This window comes from Diplotaxodon limnothrissa, linkage group LG10, assembly GCF_057381915.1.
Source record: "Diplotaxodon limnothrissa isolate DT_005_m linkage group LG10, D_limnothrissa_male_GT1.1, whole genome shotgun sequence".
In the NCBI taxonomy this organism is placed as follows: Eukaryota; Metazoa; Chordata; class Actinopteri; order Cichliformes; family Cichlidae; genus Diplotaxodon; species Diplotaxodon limnothrissa.
The window spans coordinates 34054523-34075203 of NC_140605.1; the positions used below are offsets into that span (position 1 = coordinate 34054523).

The following is a 20681-nucleotide window of genomic DNA, read 5'->3' on the forward strand; positions in this document are numbered from 1 at the left end:
AGCTGTTAATTACTTTACATGAACCAAAGGTAACTGTTCGGCTATGTTTATGTTACATAACTATTCTACTTGTTACCTGTTAATTTTAGCTAACAAAATTAACAAATAAAATAGCAGCTCTTAACTGGTAGCTAACCAAAACATGGTAAATGGTAAATGGCCTGCATTTGTATAGCGCTTTTCTAGTCCCTAAGGACCCCAAAGCGCTTCACACTACATTCAGTCATTCACCCATTCACACACACATTCACACACTGGCGATGGCAAGCTACATTGTAGCCACAGCTGCCCTGGGGCGCACTGACAGAGGCGAGGCTGCCGGACACTGGCGCCACCGGGCCCTCTGACCACCACCAACATTCCCTGATCAGTTTTATATAGACGTCACAATAATTAAGACGAAGAAGAATTAGCAATCATCGCTGTTAACTTTAGAAGGATGTTTATTTTGTTGACATAATGGGAAAATGCACTAATCGAAGGACACTGGGACATTTGTTCCCTGAATTTATCCTTATGGCAGAGAGAGTGCTTATGCTACCCGGGGGAAGGTGCTCCCTTAAAGTAAACACCACAGATATGACAAACTGCAATATGGCTGACTTCCGAGCTGGGAATAAAGTAAATCTCCCTGCACGGAGATGGTTACACTTTAGAGGTGTAGCTACACCTCTGCATAGGCTCCTGTTACATAACACTCTGCACATCATCCCTTCTTTGTGGAGCAGCTTGCACTCGAGCACGCCAGGCTTACATAAAACAAACAGCGCTACCAGCTTCCTCTATTCTGGACACTGTCAAGAGGCCTCGCTACAACCCACTCTTCAAAATTTACATAATTAACCCTATGAAAATGATTCATCCATGAAAGCAAACCCACTGAAATTAATTGATTTCTTCATTAAACTAACACCAATTAAAAGGGTCAGGCCTCTTTTCTATGTTTTTTTTCTCCACTTTCTTCTCATATCTTGAGGCAGCATTCCTGCTTTTCAGTTCCATCATCGCCTCCCTTTCCCTCGCTGCTCACACTCCTCACTGCTGGCTGCCTCGAACATCACTGACATGATTTATTTAAGCTGATTCTGGTGAAGCAGCCATCAAATCTCACTCGACTTCACAGCATCAGCTAAGTTCCTAAATATAAAAGTCAACTGTTAGAGGAGGGGGAGGAATCAGAAGTAAGAGAGTGAGAAGAAGATGAGAGGAAGGAAGAAGAGGCACCGGCCAACTATAAAAACACCTACATCGTTAAATGACAGAATTAGTGGTTTCCAGCCTTTTTCATTTGTAATGCCGCCATCAACACCAACCTTTATGACTAAATAAGATAAGAAGTTCAAACTAGATTAACAATACTTGGATTATAAATGGTAATCTGAATAAAACTGCTCTCTTTAGCTGACTATCTTAACTTCTGAATATTAGCTTAAAATACATCTGCCATTAAACAGCTCCTCATTACATTATAGTGACCATTATAGTGAACTTCTTAAATGTGGTTGTTAACCAACAATTTCACTTCTACATTTTCAGTTAAACATTTCAGCTGCTAGCAATACTTTTAAGAATTATCCATGACATTAAGCTAACAACTGCGCTTGTTTATTCATACCATTAATTTACAATCTTAGTTTTTATCCACATGTTTAGCCAATAATTTCTCTTTTTTAACATACATTTTATTGATCTATTTCAACAGTTCAACAGCAGCTGTTAAGATAAACATAAGATAATTGTTACAGCTGCCATTGTTAGCTAAACATTTCAACAGTTTATATATACGCTTTTAGCTGAAACTGGTAGCTATACTTTTAGCTAACAATTCCTTTAATTAACATTTTTTGGCTAACTGTTTCAACTGCCTTAGCACTCCAAACACTTGTGCTTGTTAGCTAACAGTTGTTTAGCCAGATTTTTAGTTGCTACTTAACTATAAAGAATATTTTTCTTTAATATTTTAAACTTTTACATTAGCATTTTTGCTAGTTATTGTTTAGCTAAACACTGAGCTTGCTAGCTAAAACCTCATTAGTTTATTTGCCCTATTAGCTAAAATATAAACTCTTGGTAATTAACAGTTTAGCTAAATTTAAACTGTTTTAACCATCATGTTTTAAAAAAAATCTTAACAGTTGAGCTTGATAACTGAACATTTCAACAGGTTATCCACACTTTAGCTAATTATTTAAACTGCTAGCCAGATTTTAAACTAAAATATTGATTTGAATTATTCTGATTTTAAAAGCTTGTTTTGGATATTTGAAATCAAGTCAGAACGCAAAAAATAAATAAAATTCCACTTTCTAACATGCCATGCTGGTGAAATTTATGCAGAAGTTTCCAAAGACACATATGCATATTTATAGAAGACATAAATAAAACAAAGACATGTCTGGTTGTAAACCAGCCTTTTCTTAGCTCTGTATATTTTTGCTCCTGTAAGTGAGGAAGCTGTAAGTGAATGCTGAAGGATGATGTCGACCTGTGTTTTATAAAGCTGCTGTGATGAAAGTGAAAGCCCGTGTTTTTGCATGTTGTACCACTGACCCTGTTCTATATTAATCTGAGAGAGTGCAGAGAGAGCGGCGAGATCACGGTGAAAACACAACATGTCTACTAACTGCTCTCAAGGCACATTAATGCTCTCTCTGCTGAAAAACAGAGCAGAGCAGATGATGATGAGACAAAAAGAAAGAAGGGGCACATTCAGGAGGTCAGAGATTAAACCTCCAAATCTATTTGTCCTCAGTCAGATGATCCATTAAATGTGTTTTTGGTAGAGGGTAGGGTAACTGCTCTGGACGAATGCAGGACCAGAAACCAGCCATTTCCTGTACAGTCTGATTATTGCTGTCATGGTCGTTTGCAGAGCAAACCCCAGTTTACCTCCCAGACATGCAGCTTTCATGTTTACGCTTCCTCTCACTGACAGACTGTCCATGACCTGCATAACTCACACAGAAGCCATAAAGTACCATCTCTGAGCAGCGACATCTTTTGTGGTAATTCCCAATAAAGTCACGTCTGTAGGGAGTCATTTTCCCATGACGACACGCACACATTACCAGTAACAGTTCACATACAACTTTACTGTAATGTAGAACATGCAAAGCTAGTACAGCGCGTCGACACCCTCACTTTACGCTGCCTGGAACAAGCTGTTTTAGCTGCTGTGTCTTTAAGGGCCACCCTCTTTATTGGCCAGCTTCTGGAAGCCTGCTGAGGGGCAACAGTCTGAAGCCTGACTTCAGATGTGTGCAGCTTGGTTCAGTTTTGGTGACGTGGGAACGGCAGCGTCATCTTTTGGTATGTTCAGCTCATTCAGGTTTCTCCTTTGTCACCTGCCTGTAACAGGTAATAAGTAAGAACACCACGAGCCGTACTTATTAAACTACACGGCCTCAGGCTGTTTCCAGCAGTGTTTTGTTTCTCCTTTGACCTCGGCTCTGCTGTGAAGCATTGTTTGGTCGACCTTGAATTCAGACCTTCCTGAGGGGTAAATAAACAACTCGCGTTAAAATGATCTCAGAGAAATACGCCAAAGTGTGTGAGCAGTCCAACAAACGTCTTCTATCTGAGACCAACAGACTCAACCTGCTGCTCAGCTCTTCTCTCCACCATTTTCTTCTTTTGTCTGAGGTGACTCGTCAGGTAATGGCTTCCTCGAACAGCTGGACAGGTCAAAGGGTCATATGACAGCAGCCTGTGGCCAATCAGCAGCCACTGAAAGCAGTTTGTGGATTTTGTGATATCGGATAACCCTGATTCACCCGCTGCCCTTTTCACAGTGTCACCTTCACTGCAGTCTGACATTTATGGTTCAAGAGGTAACATTCCTTTCTTTTAGCTTCAGGGAGCGGATGAATTAATGATAAACAGGCTGGAGAGGGAATCTCATCCTAATGTTCACCCTTCAGGAGTCGCCCATTACCGCTGCCTGCAATGCTCTGAGGCAGGGAACAACCCAGTCTTATCAGTTTAAAAGCCCTCATACTTTAAAAATGATGTAACATGCTTCATATTTGCCAGAGCCTCCTCCCGCACATCACCGTCTGTTTGAGCTCTTCAGTCTTACAAATTCAGTTGTCCTCATCAGTTTTAGGCAGGTCGAGATACACAACTGGAAATTTTATTACGTTTTTGTAAGAGGAAGACAAAATTTTAAGTTACCTCAAAATTTTGAAATGCCAACCTAAAATTGTGAGTTACAGATGGCAAAAAACCCAAAAATAAATAAAATCTTCAGTTGCAACATTCAAGCTTCCATGAACATGTTTACAGCCTGCTACAAAAAACAATTTGTCTCCAGAGTTCATTTATTTACAAATTTACGACAAATATACTTGAGAGCAAAGTTTGAACTGCATCAAAGTGAATTATTAATGCTGTGAGAATGAATGCTGAAACCGTTTTGTGATGTCGAACATCTGATAAAGCATTTTGATTAGTAGTTATCCATTTAATATCACCGTAAACTATGCTTGCTAATGAAGCTAGTTTAACAAAAAAAAAAACCATTAGCTGATAAAAACATTTTATCCAGATACACTAATATTAAAACAAATGTAGGGTCTCAGAATAGAAGAACACAAACTAATGAGTGACAGGTTTTACTATATCAATTTATATACAAGTTTAATATAGTTAACACCCTATACATCAGAGTTAGCATTACAAGCTAACTCTGCTAGCATGCATTACCCGACAGGAAGCTTTAAACAAAGAAAACACTTCAGGAAATAAAAAATAATTTTGATAATTTTTACTAATTTCCACTTTTATAAAAACTATAATTCATACATTTGTATTGATTTTCTTAAAATTTAAAGTAAGTGCTACCTTTACTTACAAGCTAACTAGCTGTTAGCTAGTCCTCAGCTAACTAGAGTCCCTGCCTGAACCTTTAGACCGTGTTTGTGCTGTTAGTTCCTTTTTATTTTAATTAAAAATAAAAATAATAGCACAGCTTGTTGTTTACAGCCCATCAATGCTTTATTTAACTTCTATATTAACAAAGTATAATTTCATTTCACTATTATTTTTCTCCATCTTCCATACAGCTGACGCATACAAACACTTATTCCTCTAATTCTGAGTTATTGGTAATACTTTTACCCAAATGCAGCACTTCTTAAATTACAAGCAGACATTACAAAGAAAGTTTTTTTTCGTTGCCTTTCGTTTTTTACTTGCAGTGTTTTTAGATGTCAGGACTGCTGGTGGATGAAAAAAAATATTTTTATAACAATAATGTTTTCTTTGGTCTTTAACATGCACTTCGGTGTCTGTTGCACCACCTCCTTAAAGCCTGATTAGATTAATCTTTGAATGAAGAAATCAAGAACTTTACACTCTAATGTAATGCCACTTTTCCCCGTGGTACTGAATACTGATTAGGGAGTGGTGCGCAGTCGTGCCAGCAGCTCTGTGAGGCTTTAATTAGCTTTCTAACATGCTCACAGTGGTGATGCTCGATTTAATCCGTCAAAAACCAAAAATAATGGCACCACATGAATCGTAAGGGGTCACTAAAGTCATCAGGGTTAATCCTGAAGGAGCTGTCTGTGGATGTGAGTCTATAGTTTCTCAGATATTTGAATTTGACTAAAACAGGAAAGTAAATTTTGATTTTTGGTAATTTTACACTTAAACAGCGCTCTCTCTGCATGTCTTTGTCCTTAGGAGGGACTGTGTTTGCTGCTCAGGATAAATCCATTTACCCTGACGCCATCATTAAACCCAAACTCATCACGCAGATGTTTCCTTTGTGTTTGACGCTCCGAGGTTCATGAAGTCTAACAGTCTGTCCTGTTATCAGCAGGGACGGAGCTTCACGCTTCTCCCCGACCGAATAAGCGATGCTGCCGACTCATCTGTCATCTGGATGCCTCCCGCACGTTATCACTTCGACTTGCTGCTCTCAGACCCTCGCGGCTGATGGCGTTCTGAAGGCCGATCCGCCTGTGACGGACGAGACCAGCCGCAGGCGATGATGAGAGCGAGGGGGAAGCTTAAAGTTCGACGGATGTTCGAGTGAGCGAGGCCGAGATAAGACCTGTTCACGGGGGACGAGCGTGACGTGAGGGCGGCGTGTAATTAACGAACAAACCTCTACAGCTTCCTGACCGAGTCCTGCCACGACAGGACGACAGAAACAAAGATTTACAAGAGACGACGACGGAGCTTTATCCAAAAATCATCGATTAGCCTGCTGAACGTTTCTTTCCCCGATTCATCATCAACATTTGAAAAACAAAAATTTCTCATTTTTATAGTCGGGTCGTTTCATGATTGATGGAAAAGGACACTGCTGCTTTCAAAATAATGTTTCTTATTAGAGCCCGAGTGACGTTCAGTTCAATCATTTTCATTATGAGGCACTCATCTCTGGGAAACCACACAGACGGATGCAGACCACAGGGAAATACGTTTAAGGTGGACTGACACAAAAATAGTCCCAAACGTCTAAATTCCAGGAAAAAAGGTATTTCTGTTTGCAGTGAAGCTGCTGCGAGATAAATAAATGCATTATTATTTTATCGACAAAACCAGGTCAGAAGAACTCGTCTTATTTGGACTGGTGTGCCCGAAAAAACAGATTTGAGGAGGGGCTCCAGAGACTGCATTTATCCAGCTCCTAAATCCGCTCTCTGGGAAAGCAGAGTAGGGCAGAGGGCGGTGGTGTGGAGGGTGTTTGGGGGGGGTCCCGTGTTGTTTGGGGTCAGCGTGTTTGGAGGTTTCTGCCTTTGTTTGAATCCCATCAAGTGTGAAAAACGGGGGCAGGCCTGAGGCCCTCCGCATCGTCTCTCCGCCCCGCCGGATCATCCCACTAAATCCGAACGCCGTTATAGGAAACGTTAACCTTTCAACATGACAGCTCGCACGAGCAGTTCAGCTGACACAAACACGTAATTTACACTTTTACAGTTTGGTGACGCCGCGAGAGACTCGAGGGTGGAAAAAGCATCATTTCTTGCCTCCATCAACACCTGAACAGCGATGTTTCTGCACCCTCGGAGAGCTCGGTGTCAGGCTGTGACGAGCGCACATCTCCGGGAACAGAGGTGGAAATTTGTCCTCGATGTCTGTCTTTGTATCGATGACGAAATCTGCTGTAAATAAACCAAAAGCAGCCCAACAGAGACGCCTCTGTTGTTTCTGATGCTCAGTTTTTAAACAAACCTCCATATTAGTGAAACTCTGATGAACTGTTGGAGATTTCAGCTTCCAGAATCTGAAACTGTAAAAGCATTCAGATTCTGCTGAATCAGAATCTAAAATTTTGGTTCCACAGACCTTTAAATGAGATTATTAACGATCCGAACAGCAAACTTCATTCCCATCATCACGCTGGGGACACCTGGGGTCACTTCCCACACTGAGCCTTTCGGCTCTTTGATGATTCAGCCGGCGAAACTGTTTGAATGCTGGAAATCTCAAAACCTGCTCAAACAGCTGTGATGAAGTTTCTTACTTATGAAACAGAAACATTCACGTTTCCTCATGTGTTACATTTGTGACTGAAGCTCATGCTGGGGTTAGATTACCGCACATCACCTGAGCGTGTTCAGAGAGCACAAAGCGCACTTTGGCTCTGCAAATAAGCTTTGTTTGTTTTCTCACAAATAAGCGTGTTTGTTTGCAGCCACTGAAAAAGAGTTTTGGTTTTTGCTCCACATGAGTCAAAACGTTGAGTTAGTGACTGAAAACGGTGACAAAATAACTCAAAATTCAAAACAATGTCCCAGATAGTTAGCCTGAGTTGTTCTGTGTGACAATGTTTGACAAGCTATGTCCACACGTACCCGGGTATTTTTGAAAACGCAGATTTTTCTATGCGTTTGCACCTTCCGTCCACACGTAAACGGCGTTTTTGGTCACTGAAAACTGAGATTTTTAAAAACTCAGTTTTTGCATTTACGTGTGGACGAGAAAAACGCAGCGTCAAAGGTGTGCGCCTTTTTTGACGTCACACTGTGCGCCACGTTATCGTTTCGGTGAAATGAATTTCTACAAACTGTTACTGTTACTCTCTGCAGTGTTTAAATGCTTACATATACTGTCCCTCCACACCTTCAATGCCCCATCCTTGTTTACTATTTCCCACCAAGGCTTCTAGACTTCTGATTGGCCAACATTTCTACACGGTTAGGAATATATCGCCATCTGCTGCTTTGGCATGTTCCTAGCAGCGTTTTCCTTCATTTCTGCCTTTACGTGTGGACGTGGCCTCAGAGTTCAACATGCTGCCCACAGACACTTCAATATACAACTATAGAGTGGATCCTGATTGAAAGACCCTTCCTCGACCTCCTCAGCCACAGAAACCAGCGTCCACACTGGACTGTTAGTGGGTGGCTGGAATATTTTTGTCTTAACATCAGGTTGGGGTTAGGTTAACCTCCACCCTTAAGCTATAGCCTTTCTTTTTTTCTACCTTTTTGGAAAAACTGTCAGATCTAAAGGAAAAGATGGATTTCAATGAAAGGTACCCTCCATCCATTTCCCGTCACTTCAGGTTTAAGTCAGGCTGAGGCGAGTGGGCGGGTACACCTGGACAGACAAACAACCGCCAATTCAGAGTCACCAGTTAGCCCCATGAAGGATTTTGGACTGGGTGAAGAACCTGTAGAGACACCAGGCTGGATCTGGACCTGAGACCGTTGTTCCTGTGAGGCGATGGTGCTAACCGCTGGACCACAAAACCTCTAACTCCAGCCCAACCCTGCTGACGTCGCTGGGTGAGGGCAACATATTGCTCAACTGTAGCTGCAACTATACTACAACAACCAGAGCGACTCCCACCTCAGGACAACGAGCACAGCGTGTGATCACGTGGGTTTAATCATTTATCAATAATAGATCAATGATCTGCTCGGTTTGTGGTAACACTAAAAAAGCCTTCGTGTTGTTGTCGAAGCTAATCAACTAAAAAAATATATTACCATCCATTTGCACGCCCCCTTGTGGACAGACTGAGTGAGGCGGTTAGGCTTCCTCGTGACCTCACCTGGCCTCACGACCTGCAGCAGATGGCTCAGGTTCACGTTTCAGACTCAGCGTTTGTGTCTAAACAACCTTTCACAAAGGACACCTCTGATTTTTAATCAGGGGAGCAGGTGGAGCTGTTATGACTGCTGCCTTATCGTGTTCAAGGACAGAGGCTGGAGTTTAACATTAAACCTGCAGTCCAAGTCAAATATTACCTCCTCTAAGCTAACCAGCTCCTCTACATGCTGCAGCTTCTGAAACTAAACAAATCGGCTCCTTCCCCTTTTTGTTCTGAGTCAAACACAGACAGAACAGGAAGGACGTGCCGGCACCAAAGCCAGGCCGAGGTTTCTGAAATTCCTCTTTTTTCTCTGGGATTCACCTAAAACTTTGCTGCTCTGGATTCACAGGCTGCCGGGGAAATTCAGCTCAGTGACCTTCCTGCTCGGCTACGAAATGACAAACTCTAAACCTAAGAGTGCTTTCGGTGTTTCAGCACCAAAGTCCATGCAATAAACGTTTACTTTAATACATCACTGCAGCCAGTGGGGCTGTTGATCTGTGGGAGTGAGTCATTGTTAAACCAGTGAGCGCTGGTCTGTTTGCCTTCATAGACAGAAAAGCTGTTATATAAAATTCCAAGATTAGAGATTAAAGCCTGATCTTTGTCTGTTAATAAATATTAATAATAATGTTTCAGTGCAGCAGCTCCAGTGTGGTGGTTTACACATCTGCCAGCAAAAGGTTGCTGGTTTGATCCCATTAGGGAGCAGCTGGGAGCAGTACTTCAAATACACATAGTTTTACTCAGGCCATGGTTTGCGGTATGGTAGCCTAGAGGTGCCAAACACAACACACCTGAAAACTGATTTTTTCATGTTTTTGATATCAGACTGATATCAGATTTTTAAGACCGATACTGATATCTGCTGATTTTACTGATCTGATATACTGGCCGATATTCTTTTCTTTAAGACATTTATTATGTATTTTTATTTACTCGTTTGCACTTTGCCCAACTCAACACTCACAACATGGCTGAAGGGCGCTTCTCCTTTCTCCTCTTTACTCTTTACATTTTTATTTATCGGCCGCAGTAACTGCCGATACTGATCGATCAACAAATAGCCAAACGTTATATTTCAGTAAACAAAATCACTTCAATCGCCTTGAAGTCAAGAGAGTTTTAACTCTGGGCCCGCCCACTTCTGTACTGTATACTACTATTCTGATTGTATATATTGTATATCTTATTCATCTGTTCCTCTGTCTCTCCTGCTGCTTTGAGCATGTACATGACAAAAGAATTTCCCTCGGGATAAATGAAGTTGTTCTTATTCTTATTCTATAGTTTCAGATCACCACACTGCTGTTAGTCACTTCCTGTGTTGGTCTCCTGTTCAAAAGTCATTTTTCAAAATGCTGATTTTTCCTTTTTGTGCTGTTCCTGCTTCCTGTCAGGCTTTTGTGAAATGTTATTGTTTTCTTAAATCTCATGTTTTCATTTTTTTGGTTTAATGTTTAATCGTTTTGGGGGGTTTTCCCAATGTTGTCACATTTTTTCCTGGAATGTCATGAGATGTTTGTTTCTTTCCCTGAATGTTGACGGGGTTTTCCTACACACAACTAAAAAAAATTTTGATTGTAATTGTGTTTTTATTTTGTTTTTTACTTTTCTGTTCTTTTGCTTCACAGTTTTACTTCTTTGTTGTATTTTTGGTTTGGTTTGGTTTTTTACAAAACAAAGTCCAGTTTGGTTTCACTGTTGCGTTTTTTTGATTTGATGTTTCTAAAAAGTTGTTGCGTTTTTCTTAGTGTCATTGTGTTTTGCACCTTTGGGCCACCGTACTGCTCGGCAGGCCAAATGAATAATTTTTTACTTCACTAACTTCCTTACTGACCCTCTTGCACCATTTCCCAGTGAAGAAACGCCACAAAGGGGGATGATGGAAGCCTCCACCCCTTCTTTCCCCTCCTCCCTCCATCCCACCCACCGGCCTCGCCCCTCTTCCTGCTGGTTTAAGGATGCAGGGGCTCATCAGTATCTCTGGACCACCTCACACACACACACACACACACACCTCTGCATCACTTTGCACAAAAGCCTGAAATTGCTTCCAGCTGGGAGTGAAGCCGGTCCCGGCGGACTGAGGGCAAACAAAGCGCATTTTACGCGCACAGTGGCGCACATTTCCCCGCTGAGTCTGCACTGCGGGGCAGCTCGGGACCCCCCCGCCCCATAAAAAAAAAAAAAAAGACCTGCAGCTCTCTGACACAAACTCTCTGCAGACCCGAAACAACCGCACCCCCTCCGTCTCTACTTTACACCAGCTGTACTGACGACGATGATGAAGGTGGTGGTGCCCCAGTCCTGCCCTGCGCATCCTCAGCGCGCAACAACCCGAACAACGAAACCCCGAGAGGAGCCGTGAGAGGAGCGGGAGCAGAACCAGGAGAGGACAGGAGAGCAGGGCCGCGGGACTCACCAGTCGGTGTCCGTGGTCTCGTCGATGACGTCCTGGTAGGCGGTGAGCAGGGCCAGCCGGTTATTGCCGAGATTCACAGCCATGTTTCCGTCCCTGCAAGCATCCAGCCGCTGCTGATGGAGAGAGACTCGGAGTGAGACTACAGGAGGACGACAGCAGCAGGAGGAGGAGGCGCTGACTGGTGGAAACAAAGAGAGGAGCGCGGTGTCCGCGGGGTCCTAGCGCCGGAACACCAGCCGGTCAGCTGTCCGATGGGTCCTAGTGCCGACCTTTCAACTCCTGCAGCTGCACAGAAACAGTTAAAGTTTAAATTTGTCCGAAAGGAGGAAGATTTGTGTGAATGTGCGTGTCACTGTGGTAAATCATTACTTTTACATTATTGCTGTTACTGTTTAACATGCGCTGTACTCAGATCGTCTTACAGCACTTACAAAAAACAAGGAGCTCGAGCAAAGAGGAAATATCAGGTAAAGGAGGTCAATAAGTACGAAACCAGGTGTGAAAGTCAAACTTGCTGTTTTTCTGAAGGCTTGCTCGTGAACAATGCTCTGCTTTCTGCAGTGTCACTCAGTCTTTTAATTTGGTGAACCAAAGACAATCTCCCACTGATGTGGATAATAAAGTTTTTTTTCTATTCTGTTCTAATCTACTCTGGTCTTTCCCTGTGACATCACACAGGTCCAGGAGAACAAAAAAAACTATGTGAAGTGAAGCTGTTGGGCTTACAGGAGTTACTGATCTCATTATGTGAAGCATTTCCAGCTGGAACAGCACCAGGTGAGAGTGACCTGTGATGTAAGCTTTTCTGTGGGCGGGGCTTTTACTGGTAAATGGAGGGTTCCTGAGCACCCAGCATGCACCTTTCTACATCTAAGTGCTTTTGGTCTAAGATCCACACTGATGAACACATCAGGATGTTTGGCACGCAGACTGGAGCAGCCGGGAATTGGCAACCTTCTCATTAGCTGATGACCTGCAGAGTGATGAGGAGTCTGTAATCTTCCTCAGAGTAACACATGAAACATTCTGTGCCTACTTTGTGTTTTCTGTAAGTTTCTCTGATCAGAGTTTGGCGAAATAATCAGGTGGAAGAAAACCTGCAGTTCCTCTGGTGGCCACCAGAGGCTCCTGTTGTAAACGTTCACATAAAAATGTTGAACTTTACAGCAGAAATAAGCACGTTTACGGAAACAGTTTGGGTCTTTGTGGATCATTTCCTCGTTTATAATTGGAGCACGGCAGGTGGTTGTTTTTAAAGCGCTTCTTTTTTAACTTGATTGAGGCTTCAGGTTTGGTGTGTGGCTCCTCTGGTTAGAGCTGGAGCTGCTAGTCTCGGCCTTGGCTGTCTGGAGTCACTGAACTCGACCTGCGGTCCAAGTTTGTGCTGCATCCTTGAAGTCTGTCCTCTAAGTTTGGGTGAATTAAAGTCTAAGAGTTTGTTAGCCTGTTATTTAGCTCTCATTATTAGAGGGTGCAGTGTCAGTGTGATGCATTAGCTTAAAAACCAGTCTTGCTAGGAGTAGCTGATCACTTCCACCCTCTTGTCCAAATATGGTCACTTCCAGCTCCAAACAAACCAAGATGGCTGCACTTAGACTTCAAACTGTGAGTGCAGTAACTAAAGGTGGCCGCCTCCTCCTCTTAGCATTCAGGGCTTCTTCTTTGACAATCTGTGGATTAAAAACCTTTTTAGGACTGTAATGGGGGCATCAACCACTTCAGAAGGAGCCTCCATCAGCCGGGTGGTGCATTAGTGAAGTCGTCTGGAGGCACGTGGGTCCCATGTTTTCTTAATAACAAGTGTCTCATGAAAACCAATAAGTGGCAGAGCTGCCTGGTAAGTTTGCCTGTTGCTATGGATTCCAGCATGGCGGTCCTGTTTTAAAAAGCAGATCAGATGATGAGCGCTGAGGAGCAGCTGAAGCTGTTTTCAACAGCTGGAACAGCTGACCTCTGTCAGCCTCTGTGGGCTGATTTGTTTGTGAGGAATAGTCAGCAGGACCCGATGGCACCGCCGCCTCCTCAGACCAATCCCTGACTCAGACCGTCTCCATTAGTGATGGGTCGGTCGCGAACGAAATGGCTCTTAGAGCCGACTCTTTCAAGTGAACAATGCAAGATTTTTTTTTTCTTTCTCTCACTTTTTTTGCTTCACGCTGCACTCCTTGTGTTGGCGCTGAGCAGAGATGGGAGTTTGCGCCCCTCCACCCAGCGCTGCGTGGGGGGGGATTACAGTCGCATTTTATTGTGTTGTGGTTTGCAGTGTTTTGTGTTGTTTCCTTTTAAATTTGTTTAAAAGGAAACATCTGAAAATTGAAATAGTTAAAAGCTGAATTGTAAATAGTTGATTTTTGTATATTATAATTTATCTTTTTTTTATATTTTGTGTGGTGTGAGTAAATAAAATAATATTTATATATTAAATATATATAAATAAATAACTTTTTTTTTTACATTAGTAGTTCCTTTTGTGCATAATTTTATATTGCTGCTGATAATAAATTCATTAAAGCAACAAAACGACCTGACGAGCCTCAGGACCGCTCGCCAGATCGCACTCCCAGTGTTTTGTGGATGGTTTGTACATGAAGCAGGAAACAAGCTGACTACTGAAGCCGGGTGAAGTTAACAGTTAAAACCAGTTTATTCTGTTTCTTGTGTTTTCAACATTAGTATTAATATAAATACTCTGCTCCATCTGAATTAAGTATTTACCAGATGAAAAACTGCAGCGCAGGCAGGCAGATGTCGACTTTGTTTCCATGAACACTACAGCTTCATTCAAAGAAACACAGATGAGACTATAACACAGAAATTAAATGTTGAGTCTGCTTTCTATGAATAAAGTTACATTTGAACATTAAACAGTTTCCACAGATTGCTTACCTGAGCCTGATTTTGTTTTTTAACATGTATGAATTGTGTGTCATTCGTTGTTTGCTGACGTGTCAGACTCATCGCTGATACGCAGACGTTTTTAAACGTGTTGTCGGTCAGATCAGCAGGACGAGAAACGGTGGGAGGTCTGGGCTTCGAGTGGATTCATCTGTGGACCAAGTGAAGCACAACTTCAGACTTTTGTGGTGATTTAATTTTTGAGAGAACAGAAACAGACAAAGACTTTTTTTTTGTAGTTTTGCTTCTTAACAACATCACAGTGGATTTCAATCAGTCAACACATGATAGAAGTTATGAGTGAACTTGTAAAAAGCATCAGTTCTTATGTACAGTGGTTAATTTTCAGGTTACCTGCTGAAATGTGATTGGTCGATGTTCCAACGACTATAAATGGGAAAAAAAAACTGAAATGAAAAAGGACCAAAATGTTCACGTTAAAGTGCAGAAATGTACCTGAGTAGGACATGCTGCCAACAAACATGTTACAGGGAGACTACTGCACTGACAGCAGCTCTTCATGTTGACCTTCAGATGGACAGAAACGTCCACGGTCAGCTGATCCACTTCAGACTCAGCTGGTGTGTTTCAGAGGATGTCGACGAGCTCCGTGTTGAGTTTCAGGTCGTTTGGTTGAGCGGTTCTCGTATTTTGGGCCAAAGATGTTTCCTGTTGGGGTGACTGCTCCACTCTGTGTGCAGGGGGAGGAGCTAATACACACACACACACACACACACACACACACACACACTTGTTTCACTAACTTTGTGAGGACATTCAGTGGCATTAATGCATTCCTGAGTCTCTTATGTTCACGTTTAATCACCACATGTGTACATGTGGTGATTAAACGTGAACAAAGGTTGTTTTTTTTCTTATTACTAAGACGTCAGGCTCTCTCGTCTGCACAAAGAGTGGCTGCATCCAGAGAAAACCGTGCTGCAGGTCCCTGAAAGTAGCCGCCACCACTCAGTTGGTAACAGAAATCTGAACCCAAGCATTATTTTTCTTACTGTTGTAGCAGTCTGGAGATTTCCTCTGATTCAGCCATGAATACTCAGACCGTTGAGTCCTTTGCAGCTTCTACAGGAGGATGTGGCGGCCGCAGGGTCCATAAAAATGATGTTTCAGTGTCCGTGTGTCAGCTAACCTGGCTGATAACCCAAACCTCTGACTTCAGGAAGCTAACATTTCAGCAGGCGTTACGCTAAAGCTGAAGTTTCGAAACATGGAGGCCAAAAACTAATGTATAAAAGATGATTCAACTTTTAACCCATTAGTTCATTTCTGTCTGATTTTCAGATTAAGAGTTTCAGGGTTAAAGGAAGAATTTGGTGAATTTTGGGTAAGTTTGGCACTCTGAGGGTGAACATGGGCACACTGGGGTTACATACTGCTACTGCAAGGCTCTTTTAACCTGAAACCAATTTTATTTTGTTTTAGCTGCTGTGTTACGATGCTGAAGTTCAGACAAATGAAATCCACAGAAAAATCTGTGAAATATGTGAGATATGTGTGGCAGCAGCACACAAATCCGACATTAAACTCTTCACATGGAACAAAAAACGGAGCCTGAGTTTTTATTGTCAATCACACGAGGTGAAACAAACAGAAGACGTTCTTACAGTGTGAGTCAAGTACAAACAGACACTGACAGTGTGGTGGGGAGTGCAAAGACACATCAGGTTTGTATGAAAGCTATAAAATCTGGTTGAAGACGGAGATTAACGACGCCAAACTCGGACAAAACGAATCTCTGATGACCGAATGGCCCAAGAATGTCTCTCGAAGCCGTCTTTGAGGGTTTTTGGGGACCCTGTAAGCAATGAGACTTTAAAATGAGGTTCTTTTCTCCCCGTTTCCTGGAAAAGTTGACATTTAGGAGGTTTTTCCCAGCTGGCGGCGGTGGCCGTTGCTGTGGAAACCAGGCTGCCTCAGAGAGCTGAACCCCACGCAGGCCGCCTCGGTGTTTGTCTCCCAAGCGGGCCCACCGGCTGGCGCCGAGCCCACATACCTTCCCTCGGCTCTCAGAGGCCAGAGGATAATGGAGGAGGGGCGGGGGCGCTGGTGGCGCTTTAATTGGCACAGACAGCGATTATGTTCAAGGTGAAGCTGCTGAAACTCCCTCGGCCCACCATTCAGCTCTCTGAACCCCGCTGCACTCGTTCCTCTTGTGTTTATTTGCATGCAAGGCGACCCTTTAGCTCCACACTAAATAACTGCTCTGACTCTTTACCACGACTGCAAAAGTCTGCACCACCTTTCAAAAACCTCCGCACTACCAGGACACCGTGCACACGTGTTTACTCCTCACAGTACTGATGCATCATGGGATCATAAATTACTGCCAGCGTTCTCTCCCCGGGCTGTCAGACGACTGAAACACTTTGTGCTCGGCCGGTTTGTGGGAGTGGGTACAGCGAGTCTCTGATAAAAAAAAAACTATTTTCAGCTGTGCACCATAATTCAAGATTAGGCACAAAAAACCTGCCGAGATGAATTTAATGAAAGCTGGTGTAGAGGCGGAAAAACAGGAAAAATTGATGCAGAATCGGACGAGTTTAAAAAAGAAAAAGAAAAAAAGATTTTGCACAGCATGATTTCTCTGAGTGCAAATTTTAAATCAGCCTTAAAATAATCTTTTTCATTTTTATTTTAATTTTCATTTCTTCTCGTGGCCACTTTGGTAGAAAAATCCTTTAATTGTCCCACGAGGGGAAATGTGGGTGTAACAGCAGTAAGAAAGACACATATACAAACAAACAGAAACACACACAGTTTTTACATATTTATATCGAGGACTCTTGGGGCTGCCTTCAGCAGTGAGTCCGCCCTCATACACTCCTGTGTTCAGCTGTCCAGCAGAATTAAGCGTGTTTGGTCTCAGTGGATAGTTTCCTGCTCACGAATGATCCAGCTGGATACTGGATTTAGGGGCGTGGCTACTTTGATTAATCAAGTTTGTTAATATTACCTGAAAATTCCAGTATCATCCAAATATGGTCACTTCTTACTGTAAAACAAACAGACAGAAAAAGCAACAGGACAGTGGTCCACGCACCAAAGTTGTTTCTTCCAAACGCAAAATCCAGAAACTAATGGCCACGTCCATCTTTTATGTACAGTCTTTGTCCGTGTGTGACGTATATTTGAATCCTAAATGTTGCGTTGCAGCTTTTTCCAAATGCACGTGACAGTTTTTGACAGCTCGCTCTGCTCGGCCTAACAGCAGCATGAAGGCTCGACACGTGAAACTATTCATGGCTTTGTGTGGAGCTGAAGGGGTCTGTCAGGGGTTTTACAGGTGAAGGAGACCAAAAACGGAGCTAAAAGACGGCGTGTTGGTCAGAGTGTGTTGAGCTGTCATTTTTAACCTTTAAAAATCTGTTTGTGATGTTTCTCACTTTCAGCTTGCTGGATGAAAACGAAGAATGAAGACTAGTCCCGCCCCTCGTTTGTTCAGTCAGAGGACGAGGTCTGAGCGTGAGCAGCATCGCTGGGTCTGACGCTGCCGACATCAGGACTATCGATCGATGATCGATTACAGCATGTCGGTGTGCTGAGTCAAAACAGTTTTATTATCTTTGAGTTTTTATTTTACGTTTTGAATGAATAGAAACACAAAGCACAACAGAAACACGTCAAACTTTTAACTTCAAACTGTGAAAATCTTTGACTTTCAGGTCGATTATTGTTTCATTTTTGGAGTTCGTCGTCTGCCCAACTCACAGCAACAGTACAGAAAGGTTTCACACCTGTCCTCATGTACGGAAGCAAAGCTGGGACACAAACAGGAAACGTGTCGACGTGCTTCATCGGGAGGACGAGGAGGGTCGGATCGATGATGTCACATCAGGAAAACAAAGGGAAAAGAAGTGGAGGAGGCCGAAGGAGAGAAGCCATCATGGGCAGAAGGAAAGGACGAGCTGCTGCGCCGAGGGAGAGACCGAGCATCCTGGAGGACCACGAACGCCGGCGCCATTCAGCAAGGCACTAAAACAGAATCTGACTCTGCACCATCGGCCTCTTTTACCCGGCCGCCGTCGTACCGGGCAGAAAACGTTTCCTTTGTGGTCGTTGTGTTGGTGCTGAGCTCATGAGGGCCGCCAACAGGATCCTTTTCTTTCCAACATAGGGGCGTGGCCTGTGTGACTGACAGGTGGAGGTGACACAGGCGAGTGTAGCAAGTTCTTTGGTGTGACGCTGCTGCACGCTTTGTTTCTTTACTCCAGTGTCTCCAAAAACCAAGATGGCGTGACCCAAAATCCAAACTTCAGCCGCTGACGTCACCGTGGCTTCGGTTTCTGGTTTGTACCAATCCGCTGCAGTTTCACTAACAGCGGGCGGCCAGACACCGCGAGGTTAAAAACAGCGACCTGGGTTTGAGTCCCACCCTCCTCCGTCTCCTCCTCGCTGCACCGTCAAAGATGAAATCCTCCAAAATGAGCTTGATGTTTTCACTCTGACATTGAAGACAGAAGCTCCACCTTTGTCAGTACTGAAAATAATGACCTCACGACTGGGATTAAACAGCGACCGCTCTCTCACACTCAGGGTTTCGTATTTAAACTCACAATTCGTGCAGTTCAGTTTTTGCTCAACACAGAAGCAGTCTTAGTCTTTTCTGTTTTCCTTCGTTTAAACGAGTCTCATATTCACTTGGTTCCAGTGAAAGAAAATAAGACGCAGGAACAGAAAAAGTAGGAATCTGTGACGTTCACGCACATACAGGATGTTTGGTTCAATCTCACACGCTCTTATTTTGTAGTTTCCAGCAGATAAATCGTTGCTGTTTCTTTGCAGTAAAAACTGGAGGAAACAAAAGGTTTCTCTGGTCCTTTGTCCAAACCTCGCTGCTGTGTGACGGCGGGGTATCGATTGATCCATTGATCAGCATCTACATCGGGACGCCTGGAGGAGGAGGCAGACACGTGGACAGATGGAGGACAAAGGAAAAGCAGAGGTTCACTTCCCATCTGTGGTCTGTGTGTGAGACAGAGCGTCTCCCCTTTTGTCCATCAGCAGTCACGTCTCTTAGTTTTCCTTTGGGATCAAATAGAAGCTCCACAAATCCAAACTCTTTGTCATTTAGTTTGTCTCTAAGCTCCTAAATCTGCATCCTCCGATGACTCGACGCGTTTGGATCCTCTCAAATGAAAGATGTTTATCAAGAAATTATGAAGATCAGACGCTCCGAATGTTTCCGTCCAAGTAAAGAGGCGTCGGGATGTTGAAACAGATTAGAGCAATAAAAAAACTGTGTGGGGGTGAAACGAGCTGAAGATCAGCTCTGAACGCCGTGACCGCGAGCTTTAAACCAGCATGTGTGAGAGCACCTTCACAGAGCTTTAAAGGAAAAGCCCGAAGATCTCACATCACCAGGCATTAATCGTTCTTTGGTCCCGTCTCATTCATACACGAAACATCACGAGACCTGAAAAAGGGACAAAAAAGGAGAAGCTGAAGTTTAAACCCAGTTAAAGATGATTAATTTGCTAACTGGACTCCTTCAGTATCCTGTGTTCCTGGAGAAACTAGCACAGGCGTTGCTCTGGTGGGATTTTTATCCCATTCTTCCAGATGAATGTGAAAGTTTGACTTCTGTGAACTTTTGCTTTTTTCCACAGATTCCTTCGGTGATTGAGTGGGCCGCTGCAGCAGCTTTATTTTCCTTGGCTGTGTGCTGAAAATCAGCCTCACACCACAATGTTCCCACCTCCAGACTCCACTGTTGGAGCCTGATGGGCAGTATGGTCTCGCCTTCAAACACGGTGAACAATGACATCCAGCCTCGTGTGACGGATCCTCCCAGGAGTTCGTTGGCTTTAAGCGAGGCAAACTTGCTTCCCGCAAGCGACCCTTCACTCTTCTGACTCCTCCGTCAGGCGTGTCGTCAGTAAGGTTCAGAGCGGCGAGGATGTGAAGGTTTTGGGAGATTTCTTTGCTTTTACCTGTGCGACAAACTGATGCTGAAAACGTTTTATCGGCCATCAGTCCGCCTCAGTCAGCTCATATCAGTTTGGGGGCCGGCTTACTTTCTAATCACAGGTCTCAGCTGTTTCTTGGCTTCGTGCCTCTTCGCTGTGCCATTCGATTTTATTACACAGAGGTAATTCTCACTGAGCTCTGAAACGGGGATGCTGCTCCTCCACATCCAGCCACGGTAACATCTGACTGGGGTGCCTCCTACAGGTGAGGCGTTTCAAGCATGTCCAGCGTGGAGGAGGCCCTGTTACACCTCTGAACTCTTTTATTGCACCAACTCTCAGGAGGATATGTTCTGCAGCTGCCTCCCTCCCCACTGTG

At 43.5% G+C, this 20681-nt stretch overlaps 1 protein-coding gene across 5 annotated transcripts in view; it reads right to left on the reverse strand.

Moving 5' to 3' along the window:
* dbn1 (drebrin 1) overlaps positions 1 to 11619 on the reverse strand; it is a 117572-nt gene extending 105953 nt beyond the window's left edge. For all 5 annotated transcript variants that reach the window (XM_085364731.1, XM_085364732.1, XM_085364730.1 and 2 more), the window contains exon 1: positions 11481 to 11619. In XM_085364731.1, coding sequence (XP_085220857.1) covers positions 11481 to 11563 — 83 coding nt within the window. In that variant the 5' untranslated portion in view covers positions 11564 to 11619. The remainder of the gene's footprint in view (positions 1 to 11480) is intronic.
* Positions 11620 to 20681: the final 9062 nt, after the last annotated feature.